The following is a 23,600-nucleotide window of genomic DNA, read 5'->3' on the forward strand; positions in this document are numbered from 1 at the left end:
ATTGGTATAGGTTGTAACAAATGAGCCTCTGTACAAAGGATGCTTTGCCCTCACCTCAAGAGCACAAGATTCTGTACTCTTGGAATCACCTCCTTCATAAACAGGCCAAAAATACATTACACACAGCACATGAATAAAATTCCTGTTGGCTCACAACTTGACATGGATACTACAATTTTTATTACCTTTATATCCCCTTTCCTCCATGGAACTCAATGTGGTGTACGTAGCCTGAGTCCCATAACTTTTACAAATTAAAAAGGGTGCTCTGAGCCAGTGAATGGGTGGCTGGCTGGCTGGCTTTTCCTAGAGGATGTTACCATCAATGGTGAGAACAGGATGCTGGACTTGATGGGTCCCCTTTGGCCAAACACAGCAGCTGGGTTCCTATGTTCCTCATTCTCAAACTTGGTGATTGAGGGAGAACTGCATGTGTTCAGGACACTTTCCCAACTTATGCAAAAAATGCATATACATAAACCATAGTGTTTGAACATTACACTAGCGGTACCCACCCTTAACTGTAATTGCCACCTAAATCTGAAAATAATTAAATGTAATAAATGTAGCTCTGTGCATATACAGAGCTTTCCCCCTTGCCACCAATAAACTAACAAACCTCGCCCCATGCTCTTAGAATTGTCACCCCAATTTATGTAAGTGCCAAAAATATACTAGGTGCTTTATATGAATGAAATGCACAGGGCCCCGCAGGTGGCCTTACAATCAGCAGGGTTGCCAAGTAGGTCTGAGCCCCCACCCCCACACTTTAAAAAAAGGGGGGATATTTTAAGATGGCTTTTCCAAAATAGGCTTTAGTCATTTGTCAACTCAGGCTTGGTGGCATGGGTTAGGAAACCTCTCCTGTAAAAATGCGGCAGCAGCAATGGCCTTTGAGTGCTTTTGCATGTCTGGAATACACCCCTGAGCTGTGACTGCTTCTTTGCTTGCTGGGGTGGAAGCGTGTGTCTGTGTGGAAATTCTGACTTTTACATGGCTTCCCTTCTGTCCAAAGGGAAGAGTCATATCTGTTCCTCCAGCCACTTTTGCCTGTGGCCCTGCCCAACACTGGCATACATACAGGCCCTGGAAAGTTGCCCTGTGAGGGAATGCAGACCTTGGACCAGCTGGCTGGGGCTGATGGGAACAATTATCCAAAACATCTGAAGGGCACCAGGTTGCCAAAGGCCATTTGAATGATTTTATCTAAATGGCTTTGTTTTGCCTGAAAAGCCATATAAAAACATTGCCTGCCATGTGTTGAATATTCAGCTTGAAATTTCTCAAGCCAGGGACCTGTGATTTATTATTTTTCTGCAAAGTACAGTGGAGTCCATAATGGCACTGATCCCAGCCTGCTCTTGACACAGTTAAATTAAGGGCCCTCTCCAAGCTGTTAACCACCAACCTTTTCTTTTGAAAAGCCATTTTTTCACCTAGGAGAAACAGAGCAGCCCCGGTTATATCCTCCTCTAGGAAAGGCTCCAGGAATATCATTCATTCACTCATGATTAAATAAAACGGTCCAACAAAGCAGCACTAATATAGAGATTTTATTCAACTGTATTGAATTTCTTACAGCACATTGCCTGTCACAAAGCTATTGATCTGATTTTGGAGTTGTTTTTTGCCTGAAGACAGTGACACAAATTCATGAGAGCTGAAAGCAGTTTTGATTAACCATGACTTGAGAGGGTCTTATTCTACTTTTGTTTTCGGATTTTTGTTCAACATCTGTGCAAATGAGTTGGAACCAAACCTGAACTCTTCCTCCTATTTCCATCACTTCACATGGACAAAGCTCAGAATATGGCAAAATCGGAGATCCCACCTTTTAGCAATATGAGGGGTGTGGTGTTGTTGTTTTTTTGCTCCTTGAAAGAGGCCACAGGGCAACTCAAGGAGATCCAGTGTCAGAGGATGATGCTGGCTTTTAGGCTTATGACCAAAAGCAAGCTGAAATGTGGAAGAAAGAATAAGGTAGACAGAACCACTAACTTCACTGAAAGTTTTTTTTATAAAAAAAAATCAGCCAGGAATAGACTGCTGGCAAGAATGCAATCTGAGTGTGGAGAGGGCAGTATTTTCGCATTCTTGAGACAAGATGTCTTGGCCCCGCCTATTGGTGGAGCATCTGAGAGCTCTTGGACCAGCTGGAAGAAACCCTCACAATCCTGTTTACTCCCCCCTGCAGATGTACTACACTTCAGGAAAAAGTGATCATGAACATTGCGCTCATGAAAAGCTGTGGAAATGTTGGCCGCATCTCACTCCCCTTTTGTAAAGCATGTAAGTGCTCGTTTGGATGGAAGAGAAAGTATTAGGGAAAAGTAATTGATACAGTCACTGAAGTGAAGCATCTATAAATCAAGAGAGACATTTCCAACAAGGGGGTTTATTGATGTCAGAATGAGCTGGAGAGCAGTTTTGTGAAGGTGGTGATGATGATGATGATGGCCTTTTATATTACCCCTTGCAGCTTCTTGAGTGACAGGAACAGGAAGTCCCTGTCTGCAAGTGTTCGCCGCCTCCCATTTGTGAAATTGGCATTCTTCCCTCCCTCCCTCCCACCCCCACCCCCCACTTTTGTTCTCCAGACTACAGTTTTTAAGTGCAGAGAGAAATAACATTAGCAGCATTTTGGACTGAAACCCTCAAGCACACTATAAACAGCACATTCCAGGAGGTAAAGAAAACCTACACAGACTGCCCCCTCCAGGCACCAGGTTTTCAGGATAAAAGAGCAACCAGAAATAGACACAAGTGCAGCAATAAGGAGTGGAGGAGAATGACACACTGTGGTGTAGATCGAGGGAGGCTCGAGGTGTCTCCTGCGAAGACGCCAGGCGGGAACTGGCTGCCCAAAACCCACAGAGGGCAGGAAGTGTATAGCAAGCCAAACTTAACTGCTTTCCACAAGCAACAGCCCAGCTGCCGGGGCAAAGAGTCTTACTCCCTGAAGGGACACAGGGAAGGGACACAGAGAGAGAGATGCTCTGCTTAGTATGGAAGTCCCCGCCCCAGCTCCTGCTTTTTGTACTAGTGCTGGCCTTGAGCCACTCAGGGAAGTGGTTGGCAAGCCGAACACAACTGAGACGTGACAGACACAGCCAGAGTGAGCTCCTGCAGATGTACAACTCTGAGGCTGCAGTCTTCTTCTTCCTTGCACAAGTCAACCTGCCTGCCTTTGTGAGGTGGGGGAGAAGAGGGTCTGGTTCTGATCATACCTTCCTATTGCTTTTGGGAACAAGGCAGTTGTAATCTGCACCACATCCCTCGCCAGCCCTCTGAAGTAAAGACACCGCGGTCTCCGATTTAGCCTCAGGTCTTCAGACCACAAACAGTACCATGAGGTGGGCCATATCACACTCTTTAATCCAATTTCCTCATCTCCAATACACGGGGCACCAAGTGGGGGAAATCGCCAACAGTGCATACAAGGCTTGGTGATCAAGTGCTGCGCTACCGACCTCCTCAGCTGCAGCAGAGGCAGCCCCTCCCCTTTCCTTCCAGTCTGCAAGTTGAAAAGGCCAGGCCCTGACAAGTTTTCCTCTGCTGGCGTTCAGCTAGAAGCGGTGGCAATGGGCTTCTTCAGATGCTGGCTCATAAGTTCCCTGGCACGGGATACCTGGATGTGATCGTAACAGGTGTTGCAGACGAGGACCGGGTCATAGAGCTGCTGATCAGGAATGGGCAGCTTCAGGTGGCAGCAGCTGGCACAGAACACGTTCCCACAATTCCTGGGCAAGGAGTAAAAGAACACAAGGACAGCTGTGACCCTGGAGCCAAAGTGGTCTGGTGTGGGGAGGATCTTGTCTAAAGAGAAGGGGGTTCTGTTATCTTGTTTGGCACAGTAATGAATTAGACAATGTCATCCAAGCAACCCCAGGTATTCTGCTGCACTGTGGTTCTTCAGTAGCCCCTGTGGCCTAAGGAACAGATTCTCCTGTGGGGGCACTGGGAATATAGCATGAATTAACCAGAGCTTCTTACATCTGCTATGCACTACTTTTTGGCTTATAAGTGGGAATGGAAGAGCAGTTGCTTGCAGGGAGTGCCCATAGCTCAGCGGCAGAGGACATATTTGAATGCAGGAAGTGCCAGGTTGGCATCTCAGTGGGGCTGGGAAAGACCTTCAGCTTTATATGTTCACATAACGCTGGGCTAAAGCACTGACAGCTGATTTAGCCCACAACTCCTGCTCAGAAACCTTTCATCCCCACTCCCATTTTGTCCTCCAAGCTTTCCATTTCAGCTCTGCTCACAGTACTCATCTATCTCCTCACAGAATTCCATCTTTGCCCTTTCCAACTTTTTTCCCTTTCTGTAAGGCCTCTCACTTCCTCATGTATGCCGACGTACCTGTACTTTCTATACATTGGGCCAAAAAAATTCCTAACTACACATGGCAGGGGGTTGCACCAGATGATCCTTTGGTCCCTTCCAACCCTACAATACTATGATTCTATATACACTGATGGGGTCTGAGCAAGTGGTGACTGACTAGGAAAAGGATCTGGCGTTGTAGTAGAAAGCTCAATGAAAACATCAACCTAGTGTGTGGCAGCTGTGAAAAAGGTGAACGCCATGTTAGGGGTCGTTAGGAAAGGGGCTGAAAATAAAACTGCCAATACTGTAATGCTTTATGGAATTCTACAGTGCAGCCACACTTGGAACACTTGTGTACAATTCTGTTCGCTACGCCTGGAAAGGATATTTAAGGGCTGGAAAAGGTTCAGAAAAGGGAAACCAAATTGATCAAGCGGATGGAGCAACTCCACTTTGAGAAGAGGCTGCAACATTTGGTGCTAGGGGCTCAGCCACACAGCCGTGTGCCCCACCACTTTCCCCCAGGGAAACTTGTGGTTTATTGCTGAATCGGAACAAACATTTGTTCTGACTTAAAACTAAAGGAGTGGGTTTTCCAGGAGGAAGCCATGAGGCAAAGGCAAAACCACTTGGACCCATGTCTAGAAAGCAGCAGACAAAACTGCTTGGAAAGAAGGACAAAATGGTCTCATGAATGAACACATGCAAAACAGACACAGACATCCCTCCACCCCTAGGTCTGAACAAGCAGGGCTCTCTTATATACCTATTATTTTATCTTGGTTATTAATACTACAGTCTTGTTAAGGCACTGATTTAGTACTTTCAGGAAAATGCTGTCATCAGCAAAAAACAAAAAAACAGGACTTAGTGGATTTTAATCCCACAGAGTTTTAAGAATGGCTTTTCTAGGAATATTCATTATCCAATTTTTCATCCGCAGAATCCTAAATTTTCCTTGTAAAAGCATAACATCAGGCAAACTGTTTATACAATTTTTAAGTATAAAGGATGTAATCTAAAAATACTGATGTAGTGAACATCTTTGTTAATTTCCTGAGAGCAAAACACCCTACACTCTTCCAAGCATTTAAGCAAATGGTTGGCAATTACACTGGCCAACCGTCCCATACTTGCCAGGAAAGAAACCATTCCTCCTGCTCTCCAGTGGGGAATCTGCTGCCCAATCCTTCTCAAAATTCTATTCACCATGAACATTTGAGATGTAGTTACTGAACTGAGGGGAAGAAAAATAAAACAGACAACTGACAAGGAAAAGTCATAGCAGTTGCTAAGCGTTACCTGCAGTGGTGCCTGCGTTTGGCTAACCAGAACTCACAGTCACAGTTAAAGCAGTGTGAGGCCATGTGGTCTGGAACCCAGCGAGTGACCTGCAGAGAAATCACAGTGTGTATCTGTTGGTTAGAAGGATATTCGTATACAGAGTCAGGGAGCAGCATTTACTTGGCACATTTGAAAGCTTTGCTTGGAGTTCTGTGTTTCCAGCACTTCCAGTTTCAGAAAAGTGATTGACACACAGGAAACAATTCAGAAGGGGGCCACACTGACAGTTTAAGATGGGAAAAAGCAAACGATAAAATGAATGTTTTCTCTAGAAATAGGAAGAATGCTGAGTTTTCAAGCATCAGAAAGGATGTCAGAGAGTAATTGCTCCATGGAGTAGACTGGCATTCCCCATCCTGGTGCCTCCACAAGTTTTGAACTAGCACTCCCAACAGCCCCAGTAAACACAGCCATTGGTCAAAGATAATAGGAGTTGCAGTCCAAAACATATGAAGGACATCCAGCTAGGAAGTCCAGAGTAGACAAATAAGGGGTACTTCTAGACATACAGTTCATTAAACCCTTAATACATCCAGATATAGTGAAATGCAAGAGAGATCTAGAATGGGGCAATAGCAGACACACACAAAATAATGGAAATACTGAGCTTCCCATGTCATGCTACCCATGTCAGCCATGCAGCTGCTTCCCATGTCATGCTAGCCAACTAAGGAGATGCAACAAACCTCAGTTTCCCTTTTATCAACAGGCTCCCAGCTTGCTTCAGATAGACAGTCTTCACTGTGGTCAGAGTAGAAGTCCTCATTTTCACTGCCATCTGATTCCTTGAGGCAGGTCTGCAAGGAAGGCCACGACAGCCATTAGCTAATCTGTTACATACCACACACATTTCCACCTCCCCCTGAAACCTCAGTATCCTCTAACTGTGAGTTGGGAATAATTTTGCTCACAGGGGCATCGGAAGCTGCCTTGTATCAGGTCAAGCCAACTGTCCCATCTACCCCAGTATCTACTGTAACCAGTAGCACTTCTCCAGAGTCTTAGGCAGAGGGTCCTTCCCATAACAGCTGCCTGATCTTTTTATAACTGGAGTTTCCAGAAATGGAACCTAGGATGGGACTTCCACACGCAAATCATGAGCTCCCCCACTGAGCTACAGACCCTCTTCAACCAACAGAACAGTGGAGTGGGAGACTGGGGAATGCCTCTGTTGGAAAACGGGAAGAGAGGGGGAGACAAGAGGAGACGCAAGCAAGGAACAAATGATTCTCAGAACTATGTGAATGGAATCTGGCAGCGTGTACGCCTTATCTGCTCCACCAGAACCTCACAGCTTTGTAGCTATGTTCTGCTTGGAACCCACTAGGAGACAGAGATGCCTCTGAGGCAGGTGTGTTGTTGATGACCTTTCAACTCCTCCCATCTACAATTAAATGATTGCACGCCTTCCCCAGGGGCTGCTGAAGAAACCACACCTGCAAGCCGTCACTTACGAAGTCGTCTTCGTAGTCCATTTGCGGTTCAGCTGGAGGCGGGTAGCAATGGCGAATGTCCAGCCTGAGCTGCAGCTCCCGCACCTGCCTGCGTAGTTGCTCAACCTCCTGCTTGTAGGTGGCCTCGATCTGCCGCAGCCTGTGCTGGATCACGTCTGTTGGGAAGGGGAGCCCGTCGTCGTCTAGGTAGAGCGGAGGCACTGGGGAGGGGCTGCTCGGTGGTGCGTGCTTGGAGCCGAGGGCCTGCTTCAGATGGCAAGGGAGCCACACCTTGCTGGACTTCCCAGCATAGCCTGCGCAGTGGGTGCCGGAGTGGCTGGAGCAGCCAGGGGGCTTTGCACTCTCTTTCAAAGGCCACTGACCACTGAGGCACAGTCCAGAGGCCCAGAAGTGCCTGCTGCTCAGCCTCTTGTTGCAGCAGCCATAAGAGAGGAGCCGCCGGGGACCCACGTCACCTCCGGGAAGCGACGTCCCCATTCCCTGAAAGCTGTCCCAGCTGGCTCCCAGGAAAGAAAATTCGCTCGTCTGGCTCTGAGAGATCCCTTTCCGCCACAACTCCGGCTGAGCCTTCCCTGTCTGGCTGCCCTCTTCCCCATGCCTGACGCGGCCACTCTTGCCGTCCTCCTCCTCGTTCCGGCATCCAGGAGCATCCTGCCTTGGAACACTCGGAGCTGGTGGAATCCAACGGGGGCCACCCACTGAAGGCTGGAGGGAGGTGTCAGGGCAGCAGGGCTCTGCAAGGTCCAAGGGGCTGTTAGATTCCAGGCCAACATCTTTTGCATGGTTGCAGAGGAACTTTCCAAGCTGCTCATCCGTTCCAGTCACTTCCCCCAAAGGCTTTGTCAACTGAGAAGCGTTTTGAGTGGGGCAGGGACCTTCCACTGCTTCTGGACTTGCTCTGCTTACATTTTCTACCTTGGGAGATACACCATTTAATTGCTGAGACCCTCTATGGTCTTGTGATGTCTGTGGCTGTTCAGTTCTGTTGTTTTCAGAGTTCCCGTCGCTGGCAAGAGGCAAGGGGTGCACTTCTTCTTTTTCTTCCTGCTGCTGTGGAGGCACCTGGGGAGGTTCCTCTCCCACACTCTCTTTGCCAGCTGCCGTCTCCTCAGCACCAGGATGCCTGGGCTCCAGGCTGACCCTGACATCCTGACAGTGGTTGTTCAGGTTCGGATCACTTGATGTGCGGGTCAGCAAGCTGCTGGGATCGCAGGCAGAAAGAAGATCGTCCATAGATCTGGTCTTTGGTAATCTGGAACCACAAAAGGAAACCTTAGGCACTGGAGAGAATGATCTCTCTCTGCCCGTGGAGGCCCTTGCAGGGCCTGAAACAGGATATGGGTTCACCATGGATGCAAGCAGCCAAGTGGCCAGAGCCTGTCCTCACTACCTGAAAGTCTGCCAACCAGTCTCTGGCCCCACGTCAAGTGTTTATGGCCAATGGAGAAAAACCTAGATATTTTCCGAAGGGCTTCAGAGGCCTCACTGTTTCTAATGGTCTCTTTCTTTGATGATAATGCTCAGTACAGAGCAATTACGACTGTGTATCTCAGGATGAACAGGTTGAGGGGACCCTCAGCAACCATTTGGATAAGAGGCATTCAATCCTTACAATGCACCTTGGCATTTCAAAATGTATCTTATATGGTCCTTTCTCCAAAGCTTTGAAAAAAACAGTAAAGAAATCACCACATACGTAGAAGCATCCTTTCTTGGTGTGTTAGATTTAAATGTCAGGTTCTTGATAAGCACTGACATTAACAACTCTTCCAAGATTTTTTAGGGCAGTGGGGAAGGTCAGAATATACAAGTGGATAATGTGATGAATACAAAGTAGGTTGAAAGCACCAGAACCTTCCCTTGGACAAGACCCACTGTATATAGTGGAAATGGAAAATATATGGCAAAATTTGAGCTATGCTCTAGACCTAGAATCATAGAATTGTAGTGTTTGAAGGGACTCAAAGGGTCATCTGGTCCCACCCTTTACAATGCAGAAACCACAGCTAATGCAAGCAGTCATCCTTAGAAACCCTGGTGCAACTCACAAGACGAGGGTCACTTTATCCTACCTGTCAAGAGACCTGCTGCTAAACTCCTGGCTTTGGGATCCAGAAGGCAGGTAGAGGTCCATGCCCTCTTCTCCAAGGGGGCATGGGGAGGATGCCGGGAGATACACAGCCGTCCAGAGGTGCAGTGCTCGCACATGGCATACGGGGTGCAGCACCTGCCATGGAAGGTGGAGAAAAGCAAGCTCAGTCAGGGCAGGACACCTCCCCCTCCTCCAGCACCAGGGGTGGGAATCCCACTCACCTGTTCGCTACCAGGCATGTAGAGCAGGTTGTGGAAGTTCTTGTTGCCAGCTCTCAAGAGGGACCAGACCGAGCAGGTGCGCTTGGCGATGTTGTGGATCTCGCGCTCACAGGGACTGTTCCCCAGGAAGGTCCCATAAAGGCAGGAGTAGGTGTGCTGCACCAATTTCACCTGGAGGAGATGACAGGAAGAGCTTTGGGTTAAAGCTTACATGAGCCCATCTCCGGAAGAACGCTTTTCATGCTTCTGTGTTATTAAAAAAAAATATTATACACTGCAAGGTGTCTCAGGACACGGTCGGTAGAAATAAATATATGAGAAATAAATGTTTATAGACTTATATTTGGAAACTACCTGGAGTATTCTTGGCCCTGTGCACTCACACTTCAGATGCTCATGATTAAAGTATAACTGAAACTAATGACTGGACCAGCCTACCTGCTGTCAAGGGCAGCAGAAAGTGTGTTGCATGAAGAAAGGGAAAACTGTGATGTACTATTTTACGCAATTTGAACTCTTCATTCTCAAATTATTTCTTAATATTAATATCTGATATTCTTTGATTATTATTATTTATCCTGTCTTTTCCCCGGATAGGGCTTCAAGGCAGCTTACACAAATGAAAAGAACACAGATAAAATACAAGCAACTAAAAACATATAAAAATTATAGTTAAAAGGTAATTAAACTCTAATAGAATTAAAATAATATAAACATTTAATCTCTTAAAATACAAGTAGTCAAAGAGCACAGCACTGTTGAAGGCCCTTTCCTGAAAGGACTGTTGGAATGGAACAGTCTTCAGCTGCTGGTGGAAGGACAATGACAGAGTCATTCTGGCTTCTCTAGGAAGGGAGTTCCAAAGCCTGGGAATTGCCACTGAGAAAGTTCCCTCCCACCAAGCATGCCTGCGAGGGTGGTGGGACTTAGAGAAGGGCCTTCTGGAAACTCGGTAAGCTAAGTGTCTGATTTATTCTAGCCTAAGTATTCTCATGGGGATTGTTTATTTAAAGGTGGATAAGGGCACCAAGTTTCAACATCCTTGGAGCAATCACCATTGTGCTAACTCTGCTATGAAAGAGTAAGAATCTCTCTTCCAAACTTCTCTCTCCAACAAAAGCAGGATGCTGTACAAATAAAATGATGAATGAATGCATGATTTATTCTTCAAACTAAGCTCTTGTGAGCCATCTTGACTCTCCCATTAGAAAGATCAGCCTGTGATAAAATGATGGGTCTACTGTGATTTGCCCCTCCCTAGGCTGTTGCAGGCTCTCTCTTACCAAGAAAGCTTCATTGAACTCAAAAAGGCAGGGGAACTGCTTGAGCAACTGGTGGACAGAATCCAGCCACTGCAGGAAAACGGGGCACTGCTCGTTCTGATCCTCCGCCTTCTCCTGGTGTCCACAGCGATCCCCAAACTTGTGGCCATAATCCAGCCAGTCTGATTCAACCAGCACCTGGAAACCCTGCCAAGAGGAAGGAGAGAAATGTCACCGCCGTAGACCCACTGGGCAGCCCCCAATGAAGGGGCAGGAAGCTTCTAGGGCTGCCAAAGTCATTCCTCAGATTGTAACATTCCTCCTCATATCCCCTCACTGGTGTTTCCAGCACAACCCCTTGCCTTAGCTCAGCGGCTATAGTTCAGCAGTAGAGCACTCACAGTAAGTCCCAGGTTCAATCCCCAGGTAGGGCTGGATGAGACTCCCTGTTTGAAACTCTGGAGAGCCACCACTGCCAATAGACAATACTGAGGAAGACAGACTAGTGCCTTGACTTAGTATAAGGCAGCTTCCAACCTTGAAAGTTCTCCACAGCCTTGCCCTACCCCATTCTTCTGCTCTCCTTTCCATTAGATCGCTTCCTGTGATCTTTAGTCCCAGCTTGGCCACCAGAAAAATCCCTTGATTCCAAATACAACAATGTCCATTCTTCCTTGCTGCTTTGTATGCTTGGAACACTTTTCCTAGGCAAATTGTGCAGTGCCTTCTCTCACTCGTCAGATCCCAACTCAAAACTTGCCTATTCCTTGAACTGTAGAGTTGGGAGTGACACCAAGGGCCATCTGGCCCAACCCCCTGAAATGTAGGAAGTCTAACTCCATGTTACTGTATTTGCCCACTTTCTTCCCTTGCTGTCCCCATCTACCCTTCCCCCACCAGCTTCCTTTTATCTTCCACGTTGTTTGTTTTAGATTGTAAGCTCCTTGAGGGCAGGGTCCTGACTATTCTCATTCTGTAAGGTGCTGTGTGCCTATCTAAAAATAATATGAAGAACCATTTATCTGACCAACTTTATATGGCCGATGATGTCCTACTTTCTTGATTGGGTAACACTCCAAAATAAAAAAGTAAACTCTTTTTAATTTCACAGAAAGGCACAAGCTTGTTCCAGAAGAGATAACAAGGTGAAAGCTCATTGCCTCCTGTGAGAGATTGCCCTATCAGTTGGAAGAAAGAGACATAGAGGACTTGGGAGAAGCATGAGAATAGGTTGTGCTTTGTCCACTTTGGACTATTATATAAAGAGGCCAAAGCAAGAGAATGCCCCACCCACCCAGGTCAGGTTCTCCTGAAACTGCCCTTTCATCTTATGTTAACAGGCAAAAGAGACATGATACCTCCATTGTCCGGTAGTAAGGGTCCAGAAGGATCTTTGCCAGGGTGACAATCTGTGGGGTCCTGTCCCAGCCGTCTGAGCAGTGAACCAGCACAGGGCGCCCCTCTCGGTCGACAGCATTGGAGACCAACACAGCTGCCTTCAGCATGACAGAAAGGTGCTGCAGCCACTTGGTGCTCTCTAGAGCTGACAGCCAGCTGGAAAGGGATACAGGAAAGGGAGAACATTAAGCTTCTGACAGATCTAAGGGAGCTGTGGGGAACCCTCAGATCCGGGGGGGGGGGGGAAGCAACTGCTCTCCAGGCCCCTCAATTCAGCCCTCACTCTCCCCATGCTACCCCCTTCTCTTTCTCAGCAACACTCCCTCTCACACAGCCACCCTCCATCACTGGCCCAGCTCCTCTCCCTCCTTCGGTGCTTTTGCCCAAATGGAACATGTCCTCGAACTGTGATCCTGCTTCTGGCAGTTGCATGGCTGGAAGCTGCTAGTGTAGAAAGGGAAGAGTCATATACATTGCCCTACCCACTTCTGCTGCTGGTCGCAGCCACCACTGGGCTGTGAACCCCGGAATGTGGCTCACAAGGGAATGTGGCGCTCTAGCTGACAACCATCCCTCAGCCCTGTCCTATCAGTTGCCTCCATGACCTGCTTCATCCAGAAATGCCTCCTCTTCTCTCTCAATCAGTAGCACCCTCATCAGAGCCCACAAAGTTGGTTGTCCGCAGGGGTGGGTTTCCAGATGCAGGACCAGACTGGCCTTGCATTGGATCCAACAGTCTTGATCTTTTTAAACTAGCTGCCCCCCCCAACCTACACCCTGAACTGCTATCCTAGCCCACTCCTGCCCTTCCCTGTTCATGCCTCTTGCCTTGCCTGGGTGGAGGATGGAGAGAGGTGTGGAAGTGTGTTTAGACACTTGCCTGCTGGACAAAGGTACTAATTATATTCATTGCTCCACTCACTTTCCAATTTGTCCCCATATGGCCCTTGGAAGGTTGAACACCTTCCAACCTGAAGCTCCCCTCCCCTGCGTCAAGGGTTGGAAAGTGAGGATCCACAGAGAGATTGACAGCAGATGCCACCTTTTCCAAGGAGAAAGCTCCTTACCAAGGACATGGCATGCACTTGCTGCAGCTGCTGGCAACCAGCAGCACCACAAGGAAACAGAGAAAGCTCCCTCCTGCTCTTCAGACTGCTGGCCCTCAATAAGCTAGGAGGAAACATTTCCATGGCAACAGGGGAAAAGAAGAGTGATGTGATGAAGCTGGCCTAAAAAGACACAGCAGAAAAGGCAGGGGCAGAAAGAGCAGCTATCAATATTGAGGTCATTGCCCTGTGGGGTGGAAAGGAGGCAAGAGAAAGCGGAGCAGCTAGGAAGAGAGTGGCCAGATAAGATCCCCCTGCCCTGCAAAACAAAAAAACCCCCAGAGAGACACTGAGACATAGTGGAGAGACTGTCAAGCCCTGGGTTCAAATCCATGCTCGGCCATGAAGCTCACCATGTGACCCTGGAACAATCACCTCCTCTCAAATTCTCATGGTTGCTGGAAGGATGAATGGGGTGATGTTCTGAGCCACAAGCCCAAAGGAGGGCTTGTGGGAGTGGCTGGGTGCAGGGATAACCAAAGAAGGATGTCAAAAAACAACAGAACGGCCAGTTCTAGGGCTTTATTAAAGAAGGTGCAGACTTACAGCAAATCAACCTGCCAGGTCTCCCAACCTTTTACAGACGTGGGACAGACACTGCAGCCAGAAGATGCCTTGCCCGTGCCCAAGGACCTCTCATCACTTCACCTGACCAGATGAGGGCATAGGTGGCAAATACCCAAATCTTACAGGTCAGCTCCCCTTCTGGGCTCAGAGCCCAGCACTCCAAACTGCCCAGATAAGGAGAACTTCAAAGCAAGGCAATTAACCTGTATCAAAGCAAGTGAATATAAACATATATGAGCTCACTGTTACAACAACTACCAATTAATTTTGGGGTGATCTTGACTACCAAGATGGCGTTTGCAGAGCTTCTGGAACAGTTTGCCTTTGGTTGAACACAGGTGGGGAGGTGTTGGGCTGTGCCCCTGTGCTATCCCATCCTGATCAGGAGGCCCTGGGAAGAAACCTCACCCTAAATTGGAGTTAAAAGCTATCAGTCCCATTAACCAACTGAAAACGCAGATTGGAACTTACTTGCTAGGGTCTGGCATCTGACTGCAGACAGCCCGCAGGTACTGGAAGCTGTTGCGGATGGAATGGATGTTGGCCATCCCCATGAACACCACTTCACAGTTTGGGTAATACTCTGAAACACAGCACAGAAAGGGAGGGGGTCAGCTGGAAGCTGACGCTGGCTGTCAAAGGAAATATCTCGCAGCAAAAAAAAAATAATCTTATTCTATTTGTTACTGATCTGTCACAAACTAACACATAAACATGTAAACAGTAAGAGAACCATACACGGAACATATCTGATATAAAAAACAAATTACAGAGTTGCAATTACATATATCAAAGTTTTTAACATGAGCCTATATAACCCAACCACAATGAGGCATGAATAATGGGAGGAATGCTTAAAATCTGACCACACATCGCAGATGCACCCTCCAACCTGCCTTACAGCCGACCCACTCACAAAGAATAGCATGTGTGTGTGTGTGTGTGTGTGTGTGTGAGTGAATAAATGAATAGCAGCAGAGACTTTTCTGAAAAGGACACCTTGTGACTCAGCTGTGGCAAAACAGGTTGGATTTGCCCTGGGCACATGCTCCTGTCCTCTCCCGTCCCCTCCTGACAAGTCAAGCACAGAGATGGGGAGCTGGGGAGCAGAAAGCCACACCAGCACTTCTCTTAGGGGCTTTGACTCATGTACCCCTATTGTGTGCTCAAATGCCCCTCTTACCTTCACATTCACAGCCTCCTCCCTTAGCTCGGTTGGCGACGGCGGCAGTGTAGGACCGGGCATCCAGGATCAGCAGCTTCTGAGGTGTTGCTGAACTCTCCACACTTGAGCACGCAGTCAGAGATGAATCTGCAAAAAAGGACACTTCAGTCTCCCATCTCCCGATCCATGTCCTAATTCTATACAATCTGCCCAGCAATATGGAATTCAGAAGAAAAATAAAAAAGCGGCCTCAGAGTGAACTTGAACAAAAGTACCAACAAAGGATAACTAAGCAGCCTTTGCCTTCTTTGCAGTCATAATTCTCAGAAGCATTACATGATGCCATATCTAGAATACTATTTCTGGTTTGGGCCTTGTGAACAAGTGTTCAAGGAGGAGAAATTCAAACAGAAATTGGAGGTGGCAAACAGAGAGCAGCTTTCAGGGATAAAGTAATGAGGAAAGGGTATAACTGCACTCCACAAGTCTGTCAGAGGCATAACAAGAGATGACAACGAACTACACTCTTTAAACAAAAACTGTAGGCGCAACCATTAATGTCCTTACACTGGCCATTAGCTGTTTTGATAGGGAATCAGAGGTCGGCTTGCAGCCTTCTCTCTCTGCTCTCACAACACTCCCAATTGCAGTGTGTTCAGAGCAGAGCTGGGGGGGGGGAACGACTTATCAGCTCTCATGATCTGCTTTTTAGATGGCTAACTGGGATCATAATCTTGGAGTCTTTCTTTCCAGCTTCTGGCAGTAGCTGCCCTCCTAGAACCTTTCAGCAGAAAACCAGCTTGTGGCTTTATTTGCACAATTCCGATGTGGAACAGGGACTGGACTAAAGAGAATTCCGGGGCTACAATTTTAACCACACTCTTCAAGAAGACACTAGAAGTAAGGCCAGGCCTATGCTATCATGGTCAAGGGACCAAACTCTGCCAAAGGGCGATACAGCATTTAAGCAGCAAAAGTTGAGAGATGAGAACATGCCTGCCTGCCTTACTTACCAAAACCAGCATCACAGGCCTCGTTCCCGTCGCTGAGCCCAGAGTGCGGGGTCCCCCCTGCCAGCCTCTGTCCAGGGTTCAAGGCACAGGCTTTGGCGATGGAGGTTACGAGGTACTCGTCATCAGCGTTGCGCCAGCCCCACCAGCTGATCTCCGGCTGACTGCAGCGCGCAATCACCGCCCCGTTGCGCAAATGTCTGGGAAGGAAATCAAGGAAGCCCACTAGTCCCAGAGTACATGGACCTGTCTCAAGAAGCCACAGCTTCTCAGCCAAATAATAAGGATATTTTTTGATCGGGGAGGTCAGCATTTCCCAGGATCCCATGAAAGAATATGGAGCCTTATTCCATATTGCATGTATGATCTAGTAGCTGGACTAGATGACCCTCAGAATCCCGTCCAACTCTACAATTCTATGTTTGCAGCAACCTTCCACAATGCCGTACCCTCCAGATGTTTCGGACTACAAATCCCATGATCCCTGTCCATTGCCTATGCTGGCTGGGGATGCTAGGAGTTGTAGGACTGAGAGACAGAGAGAAAGATCTGCAAAGCAACATGAGGAAAAGGTCCTCCCTGTTACTTGAGTTATGAAAATGCAAAAATAAGAAGGTAAATTCTGTGTCAAAGACCAGACCTTGTGCTGCAGATGAGGGTACACAGCCCAGAACTCACTCTCTTTCTGCAAAGGCTCTGTACATACAACACCAACTAAATAACAAATAAATTCCCATAGCAACTCTAGAACCAAACCAGACAGCAACAAGGATGGTGGTATGGGTTTTGTAGATCACGCCATGAGCCTACAGATCATCTAGTCTACTTGGCCTATATCTAAAAACAGATGAATAATCCAATTTGATCAATCTTTGGCTGATAAGATATAAGCAGGACCATGGTTTGCAGCCTTCAACCCACAGAATCTCAGTGATTCCCCTCAGCTGCCACTGGATTTGAAACCTTCTATAGTTGAAGCATTCTTTTTCGTACCTATACACAACTGCTGGAATTCGCTTCCACGATCGAAAGGAAGCCACGTTCTCCAGCTCCTTGTCAGTGATCCAAACAGGAACCAGGAGTTTCTGCGGGTAGCTGGTGCACAACCTAAGAAAGAAACGACACAGGGAGCTGACCATGGGACAGGAGTGAAAGAAATGAGAGCAAATTCCAGACCTTATTTTTTAAAAAAACTTGCAAGGCTGTGCATGTTTGGAGAGCCACTAAGAAGAACTTCTGAAATGTGTAGCAGCAGCAGCAGCAGCAGCAGCAGCAACAACAACAACAACAACAACAACAACAACAACAACAACAACAACAACAACAACAACGGGCTCTTCAACTGGAAATAGAAGGGGAAGAAAAGGGATAGGCAATCTTAGGTGATCACAAGTGGGGCGGGAGCAGGGGGCCTTTTTCAGCCCAAGGGTAGCACTTCGGACCTGGGGAAATGTCCAAAGGCTGCATGCCAGTGATGGGCGGAGCTAGAGGCAAAAGTGGGTGGGTCAAAGATGTGACTCTCACCTTTGTACAACAAGATGCATTCCAATCACACAATACTGGATTTTTTGTGGGTTTCTACACACCTCACACACACACACACATCCTCTCTCCATCCAGACAATCAAGAGGCATTGTCTCTGCTCCTATATTATTTGTTTCACGTTCCTATATTCTAAAGCAGGGGTTCCCAAACTTTTTTGGACCACTATCCCCTTGGGTCCCATCAACTCATTCCCAGTATCCTACCCTAAAAGAAGCATTATTCAGAATAGCCATTTGGAGGACCCACTATGGAAGATAATAACACAATAAAATTCAAAGCAGTAACAATCTATTGCACATTTATTCAAAATCCAGTTAAAGAATTAATTCAACAAAGCTGATGAACTTGATCCAGTGATGCCAGCATTTGAAGTCTGATAGTCATATCTACCTCCAGCACCCCCCTAGGTAATCTCACCCTTTGGGAACCACTGTTCTAAAGGGATAGATGCCTAGCTAATGTAATGCCCAGTAACAAGGCGGGTGAGGGGCTGCAGATTCTTTTTGCCTCTGAAGATGGTGAAGCCTTTATCGATGACTCACTTGTAGTTGTTATTGATGTCAGAAACCCTCCACACATTTTGCAAGTCAAAGCCCATCCGAGTCAGCTCCATCTCAAAGCGGTATTTCACATGGTCTCCTGTAAAGGGATAAGCAGGTTTTTTTTAAGTCAGCTCAAGCACCAAGTGCCATCCAGAAGTTTGGGACTCCAGCTCCCACCATTCCCGTCAAAACTGCCACATGATGCTGCAAAAGATGGCAGCACAGTCGTGCTGGCTGGGGCTGATGGGAGCTGTCGTCCAAAATCTCTGGAGGGAAACCAGGTAAGCAAAGGCTGTCAGAGCACAGCTCTGTCTTAAATTGGTGAGGAGGGGGTTAACGGGGCCCAGCATGGCGAGGCATGAAAAACGGCGGCTAGAGGCCCCTCTTAGATTTGCCTTAGAAGGTGTCCCTTTTGACCTACCAGGGCGGCAGAGGTGGGCATGCTGGTCCTCCTCATCAGCACAAACCCCCAAGCACCAGGCGTGGTAAGCAAACGCAAACAGGTCTTCCGGCCTGGTAGGGCGAGCGATGGCTCGGCTCAGCCTTTTCAGCCATTCCTGGCATTGCTTAAAAGTAGAAAAATGGCACCTGCAAGACATAGATGGGTACAGGCACACTTTGTAATGCTCAGAAAAGCAAGACAGACAAACTGAACTACAGGAATGAACGGAGACATAAGCACCCACAATCTCTTTGATGTCTACTGCCTGTGGCCACTAGCTTAGAGACTCAATAAAAACATTTAACAACAAAAGCTCTGGATAATGGGATGATATATCTACTAGACCTGTGACATGTACCTAAGAACAGCAAGGTTTGAACCACTTTTGTTCCTAGTGCTGTTGCTTTTTAAAACATACGTATAAATACAACTTCAAAAAACCACTTAAGAACATAGGAAGAGTCTGCTGAATCAGGCCAAAGGCCCATGTAGTTCAGCATGTTTTCACAGTGGCCGACCAGATAGCTGTAGGAAACCCTCAAACAGATTCCAAGCACAAGAGCCCTTTCCCTTCCTGTGGTTTCCAGCAACTGGTATTCAAAAGCATTACAGCCTCTGACTGTGGAGGCAGAGCAGAGCCATCGTGGCTAGTAGCCATCATTAGCCCTCTCCTCCATAATAATAATAATATAATAATAATAATAATAATTTATTATTTATACCCCGCCCATCTGGCTGGGCTTCCCCAGCCACTCTGGGCGGCTTCCAAAAGAATATTAAAATACTATAATACATCAAACATTAAAAGCTAATCTTCTTTTAAAGCCATCAGCGTTGGTAGCCCCAAAGACAAATTTGTAGAGGAGAGTTCTTTGCAAGGTGTTGTTAGCCAGGGCAGAAAACTGAACTTCCATTTGCAGGGGAAGTCTACCTCTGAATACCAGATGGTGATGGAGGAAATAAAGTGGGTGGGGGGGCACTGCTGCCTTCACGAACTGCTTCTGGGCTGCTCCCCGTTGGAAAGAGAACGCTGGACAAGTTTAACCTTGGCCTAATTCACCTAGGCAATTCTTATGTTCTGGTGAGGGGACCTGGTTTACAGACCACACTACCAACACCATATGTTAAGAGGAGTGGTGGGGAATCCCCCGCATGCAGCTCACAGCCAGATTTTAACTGTGCCATTGGGGAAGGAAGAGGGTTTTGATGCCATGCAGCATGCAATGGCAGCTCTGCCCATTACAAGTTCAAAGCATGGAAAGGCTCGTAGCTCAGTGGTAGAGCATCTGCTTTGGATGTAGATGGTCCTAAGTTCAATTACTAATGGCAGCACCAGGTAGGACCGAGAATGTTCTCTGTCTGAAACCCTGGAGGGCCTCTGCCGGTCAGTTCAGATGTAGACAATACTGAGCTAGATGGACCAAAGGTCTGGGCTTAGTGCAAGGCAGCTTTCTATGTTGGAAATGTCTTGGCAGACTCAGAACCCTTGCAAATATGCAAAAAGGAGTCCATGCATTTTGCAACTGCATGTGTGCAATTTCTGAGATGCAGCTGATTTCTGAAGTTTACAAAAACCGTAAGGCAGAGTTTGTAGTTCAATTGTGTGCACTGAAGTTATTTGCATTCTTCCAAGGGGATTTAATGAGTTTGCATTTTTCAAAGCCAGGATAGAAAAAGGGTGTTGAAGAGCTTTTTCTATAATCTCTGTGCTAAAAAAAGAAAAAAAGGACTGACGAAGAAAAACGTGAAACATGAATGGCATTGCTAAGAATTAAATACATGTGTCTGTTTCCATGGGAAATAGGTTTGTGTGGTGGTGTGCATTAATTTTTGTTTATTTAATAACATTAATATTCTGCCCTTTCTCACAGATGATCTCAAGGCAGGTCACGACACAACAGAGAGATGTGTGGGTCTGGTCTGACCCAATACTGGAATGTATAACCACAACAGGTTTCCAAGGGGAATGTGGCCCTTCACCCAAAATGAGTTTCCCCCACCCCCTCATTTATGTTAGTTACCTGCCTGCTATAACCCTAGGCTGTCATCAGGTAGCACCTACCTGACTACTTTGGAGTCCTTGCAGACAATGTGAAGCTGGAACATGTCCCGACTCTCCACACTTTCCATCATTCTCAAAGGCACCTAGAACAAAAGACAAGGAATGAGTGAATCAGTGTGAGGTTGTGCGGTGTAGTGGTTATGGAGTGTCAGACAAGAACCTTGGAGACCAGGGTTCAAATCCCTGCTCAGCCATGAAGTTCACTGAGTGACACTGGGCCAGTCACAGTCTAAACTACCTCACAGGGTTGCACAGGATAAAAGGGGAAGGGAGCACTAAGGGAGCTCCTAGGAGGATAGGTGGGATATAAATGTAATTAATAAGTAAATTAACTAACTAACAAGGCAGGCAAATGCCAACCTCTGCGGGCAGAAACCTAACCAAACTTCCCACATTTCTAATATCCCAGATTAAGATATGCTGAGGTCCAAAGGGATGTCACATTAATGAGGCCCCACAGCATTAACAACAAAATCTGTATTATTCTAACAGAGAGGTTATCTGTATACCACCAGTTGCCCACAAGTTTCACCCAGGCGGTCCAGAGGCATTCATATTGACTTTTAATTGCATCTCCATTGTTTCTTTTACTTCCTATATTTGCATATTATTGTGTTACAATTTTCAGTGAATCCTTCAAGAAGGAATTCCACGCACCTCACCCACAAATGTCAGATTGGTAGTGATCTTTCTAAGGGTGTTTGTGCATGTATCTTCCTCCAGAGGGTATGATTGTTCCCTCCCTTTGCTTGAGTCACCTGGGGCTGCTTGAAGAACAAACAGCCCAGACTGAGTGGGTTGATCAGGAATGCAGGGGGACAGGGGAGCAAGGAGCACCCAAATAGGACCATTTTGGCAGCAGGGTTGAAAAGGGGAGAATAAAGGACTCTTCCAATGGTAAGGGGGGGAGCGACCTAATCAAAGACATTGCAGACTCTGCCCAAACAGACAGACAGACAGACGTGTAGCCCCAGACGTACGTTGATTACAGAGTCTTTAAACTTGATATGGAGCCGGTAGTTGGAAATGGCAATGATGGCGTCACTCGCATGGCCCAAATATTCCACACCCTCTCCCTGTAGCACTGAAAATGGAACCTGGAAGGGGAAAGGAGGAGTGTTAAAACCTTCTGGCTGAAGTTCCAAGGAGGCCACCACCCACAGCATCACTTGAACAGGTGACTAAGAGAGAGAGAGAAATATTGACATCTAAGTCCATGAGGACTTCCACTTGGGAACAAGCTGGAAAGTTCTCAAGGTACTGGAGCAGTGCTCTACAATCTGGAATCCCCTGAAGATGTTGGACTACAAGTCCCATCACTTCACCCCACCCCAGCTAGCATAGTCAACAGTCAGGAATGATGGAAGCTGTAGGCCAAAATCACCTGGGGACAAGAAGGGTTGAAGGACACTGCACTGGGATACAAAAAGAGCAAGGTCACTAAGCCTGTTCCTGGCTCTACAGTTCCCACCATCAGTCCAGCACTCTTCTGGGTGTCTGCAGTGGGAACAGGTCCCAAGAGATGCATGGAAGCAATGGCTACAATCTCCTCAAAATACAGCCTCGGATTTCCTCTTCTTTTAAAACAAGGAGTTAGGAACATGAGGAGTGTGACACCACACACACAGCACGCAACGTCATGTTGCATTTTTGGAGGAGCCCCACTCCAAAAGTGTGACGCAATGTTACACGTTGTGTGTGTGATGTCACATGTTCGCGTTATGGTGGCTGGCACCCACAATCCTGAGGGTGAGATGGCGCCCCTGCTTCTTCAGGAAGGCTGGGAGAGACCCCCACAAGTCTTCACTTGCTACAGTAGATGATTCTGTATATAAGGCAGCTTCTTTGTTTCTAATATGACCAGCCAACTGAAGTTACCTCCCAATTACTGTATCTCCCTGCTATGTTCAGATACATACTGCACAAATACCATACAACCACATTTTAAGAGCTTTCCCCCAGCCCCCTTCCCCCAACCCCCCCATCAAGGATGTGGGAAGAGATGATCCTCTGAACTGTTGGTCTGTACTGCATTTGAACCGAACTGCTAAATTGTGTTTGTTTCCTCCTGAAAACATCAAGGGGTATCTTCCCATGCTTAAATATAGATCTCCTCCATTCCTCTTTTTCCCCTTTCTGCTGGTTAACTGGGAAGCTTAACACCTGAAGGCTGGTGTGAAATTGTGCAGGGGGTGTGAAATTCTCACAGGACTGTGGAAATCAGAGGGGGAGGGTTTGGAGTTCAATTTAGCTGGCAGCATAAAAAAGGGACGCCTCGCTGCCTCACTCTGGCCTTTTAAGTTCTGGGCTTCAACAAGGAACAAGAAAGCGTTCAGAGCCGGCTGCCTGCGTCTTTGAAACACCGCTGAGATTTTATGAAATGTGATTTTATTCCCTGGGGGAAGGAGAATATGAAATCATGCAGCAGGATGCCCAGGCTGCCTCTCCCCCCCCCCCGCCCCCCGTTACAACTCTCTGTGGCAACACTGACACAGCAAAATTGAACAAGGCTCAAAGGCACATCGGCACATCACAGGAAGCAAATCACAGGGCATACTCTCAAAAGCCTCCTCCTGTAATTTGTTCTCACTGCCCCCATGCATAACCATGATAAAATATATGTATGAGCACACAGAAGACAGGGAGTCCCAATTCCATATGCAGCATCCCTCTGTTTTACTTGGTTGTTTGAGTTTAATATTCTAAGATCTAGTGTGTGTGTGTGTGTGTGTCAATGCACACAATTTAAAAATCAAGGCAAAGAAAAATATATGCTAAAAATTCAGCCTCATATTTGGAAGTGTAATCCTCCCATGCCAATAGCTGGCCCAAACAATAAATTATTACAGTCCTCCTCAGAGTATTTGGGTGGAAAGGAGGCGGCATCAGAGGGGAGCCACAGAAAATTCCTCTCTGTGTGGGCTCTGTTTCCCTGAGGTCACTTCACAGGATATTTAGCTATCACCACCCCAATCCCTTTTAATCCAATATATAATAAATGTGTTCAGAAGTGGTATTTGGGGGATTTTGCTTAAATCTGCACTGAGTTCACCAGACAAG

The 23,600-nt window shown here is 47.0% G+C and overlaps 1 protein-coding gene across 3 annotated transcripts in view; it reads right to left on the bottom strand.

The window, feature by feature from the left end:
- Positions 1–1,538: 1,538 nt before the first annotated feature.
- The window catches only part of MTMR4 (myotubularin related protein 4), a 47,525-nt gene continuing 25,463 nt past the window's right edge, over positions 1,539–23,600 (bottom strand). For all 3 annotated transcript variants that reach the window (XM_083479189.1, XM_083479190.1, XM_083479188.1), the window contains 16 exons: positions 21,521–21,637; positions 20,541–20,623; positions 18,458–18,624; positions 18,037–18,133; positions 16,942–17,055; positions 15,952–16,148; positions 14,957–15,085; positions 14,245–14,356; positions 12,061–12,256; positions 10,724–10,909; positions 9,441–9,611; positions 9,200–9,354; positions 7,128–8,379; positions 6,360–6,470; positions 5,632–5,720; positions 1,539–3,740 (listed from right to left, as the gene is read on the bottom strand). In XM_083479189.1, the coding sequence (XP_083335315.1) occupies positions 3,563–3,740; positions 5,632–5,720; positions 6,360–6,470; positions 7,128–8,379; positions 9,200–9,354; positions 9,441–9,611; positions 10,724–10,909; positions 12,061–12,256; positions 14,245–14,356; positions 14,957–15,085; positions 15,952–16,148; positions 16,942–17,055; positions 18,037–18,133; positions 18,458–18,624; positions 20,541–20,623; positions 21,521–21,637 (3,354 nt within the window). In that variant the 3' untranslated portion in view covers positions 1,539–3,562. The remainder of the gene's footprint in view (positions 3,741–5,631; positions 5,721–6,359; positions 6,471–7,127; positions 8,380–9,199; positions 9,355–9,440; positions 9,612–10,723; positions 10,910–12,060; positions 12,257–14,244; positions 14,357–14,956; positions 15,086–15,951; positions 16,149–16,941; positions 17,056–18,036; positions 18,134–18,457; positions 18,625–20,540; positions 20,624–21,520; positions 21,638–23,600) is intronic.

The sequence above is a fragment of the Podarcis liolepis genome, assembly GCF_965112155.1.
Source record: "Podarcis liolepis genome assembly, chromosome: 16".
NCBI lineage: Eukaryota > Metazoa > Chordata > Lepidosauria > Squamata > Lacertidae > Podarcis > Podarcis liolepis.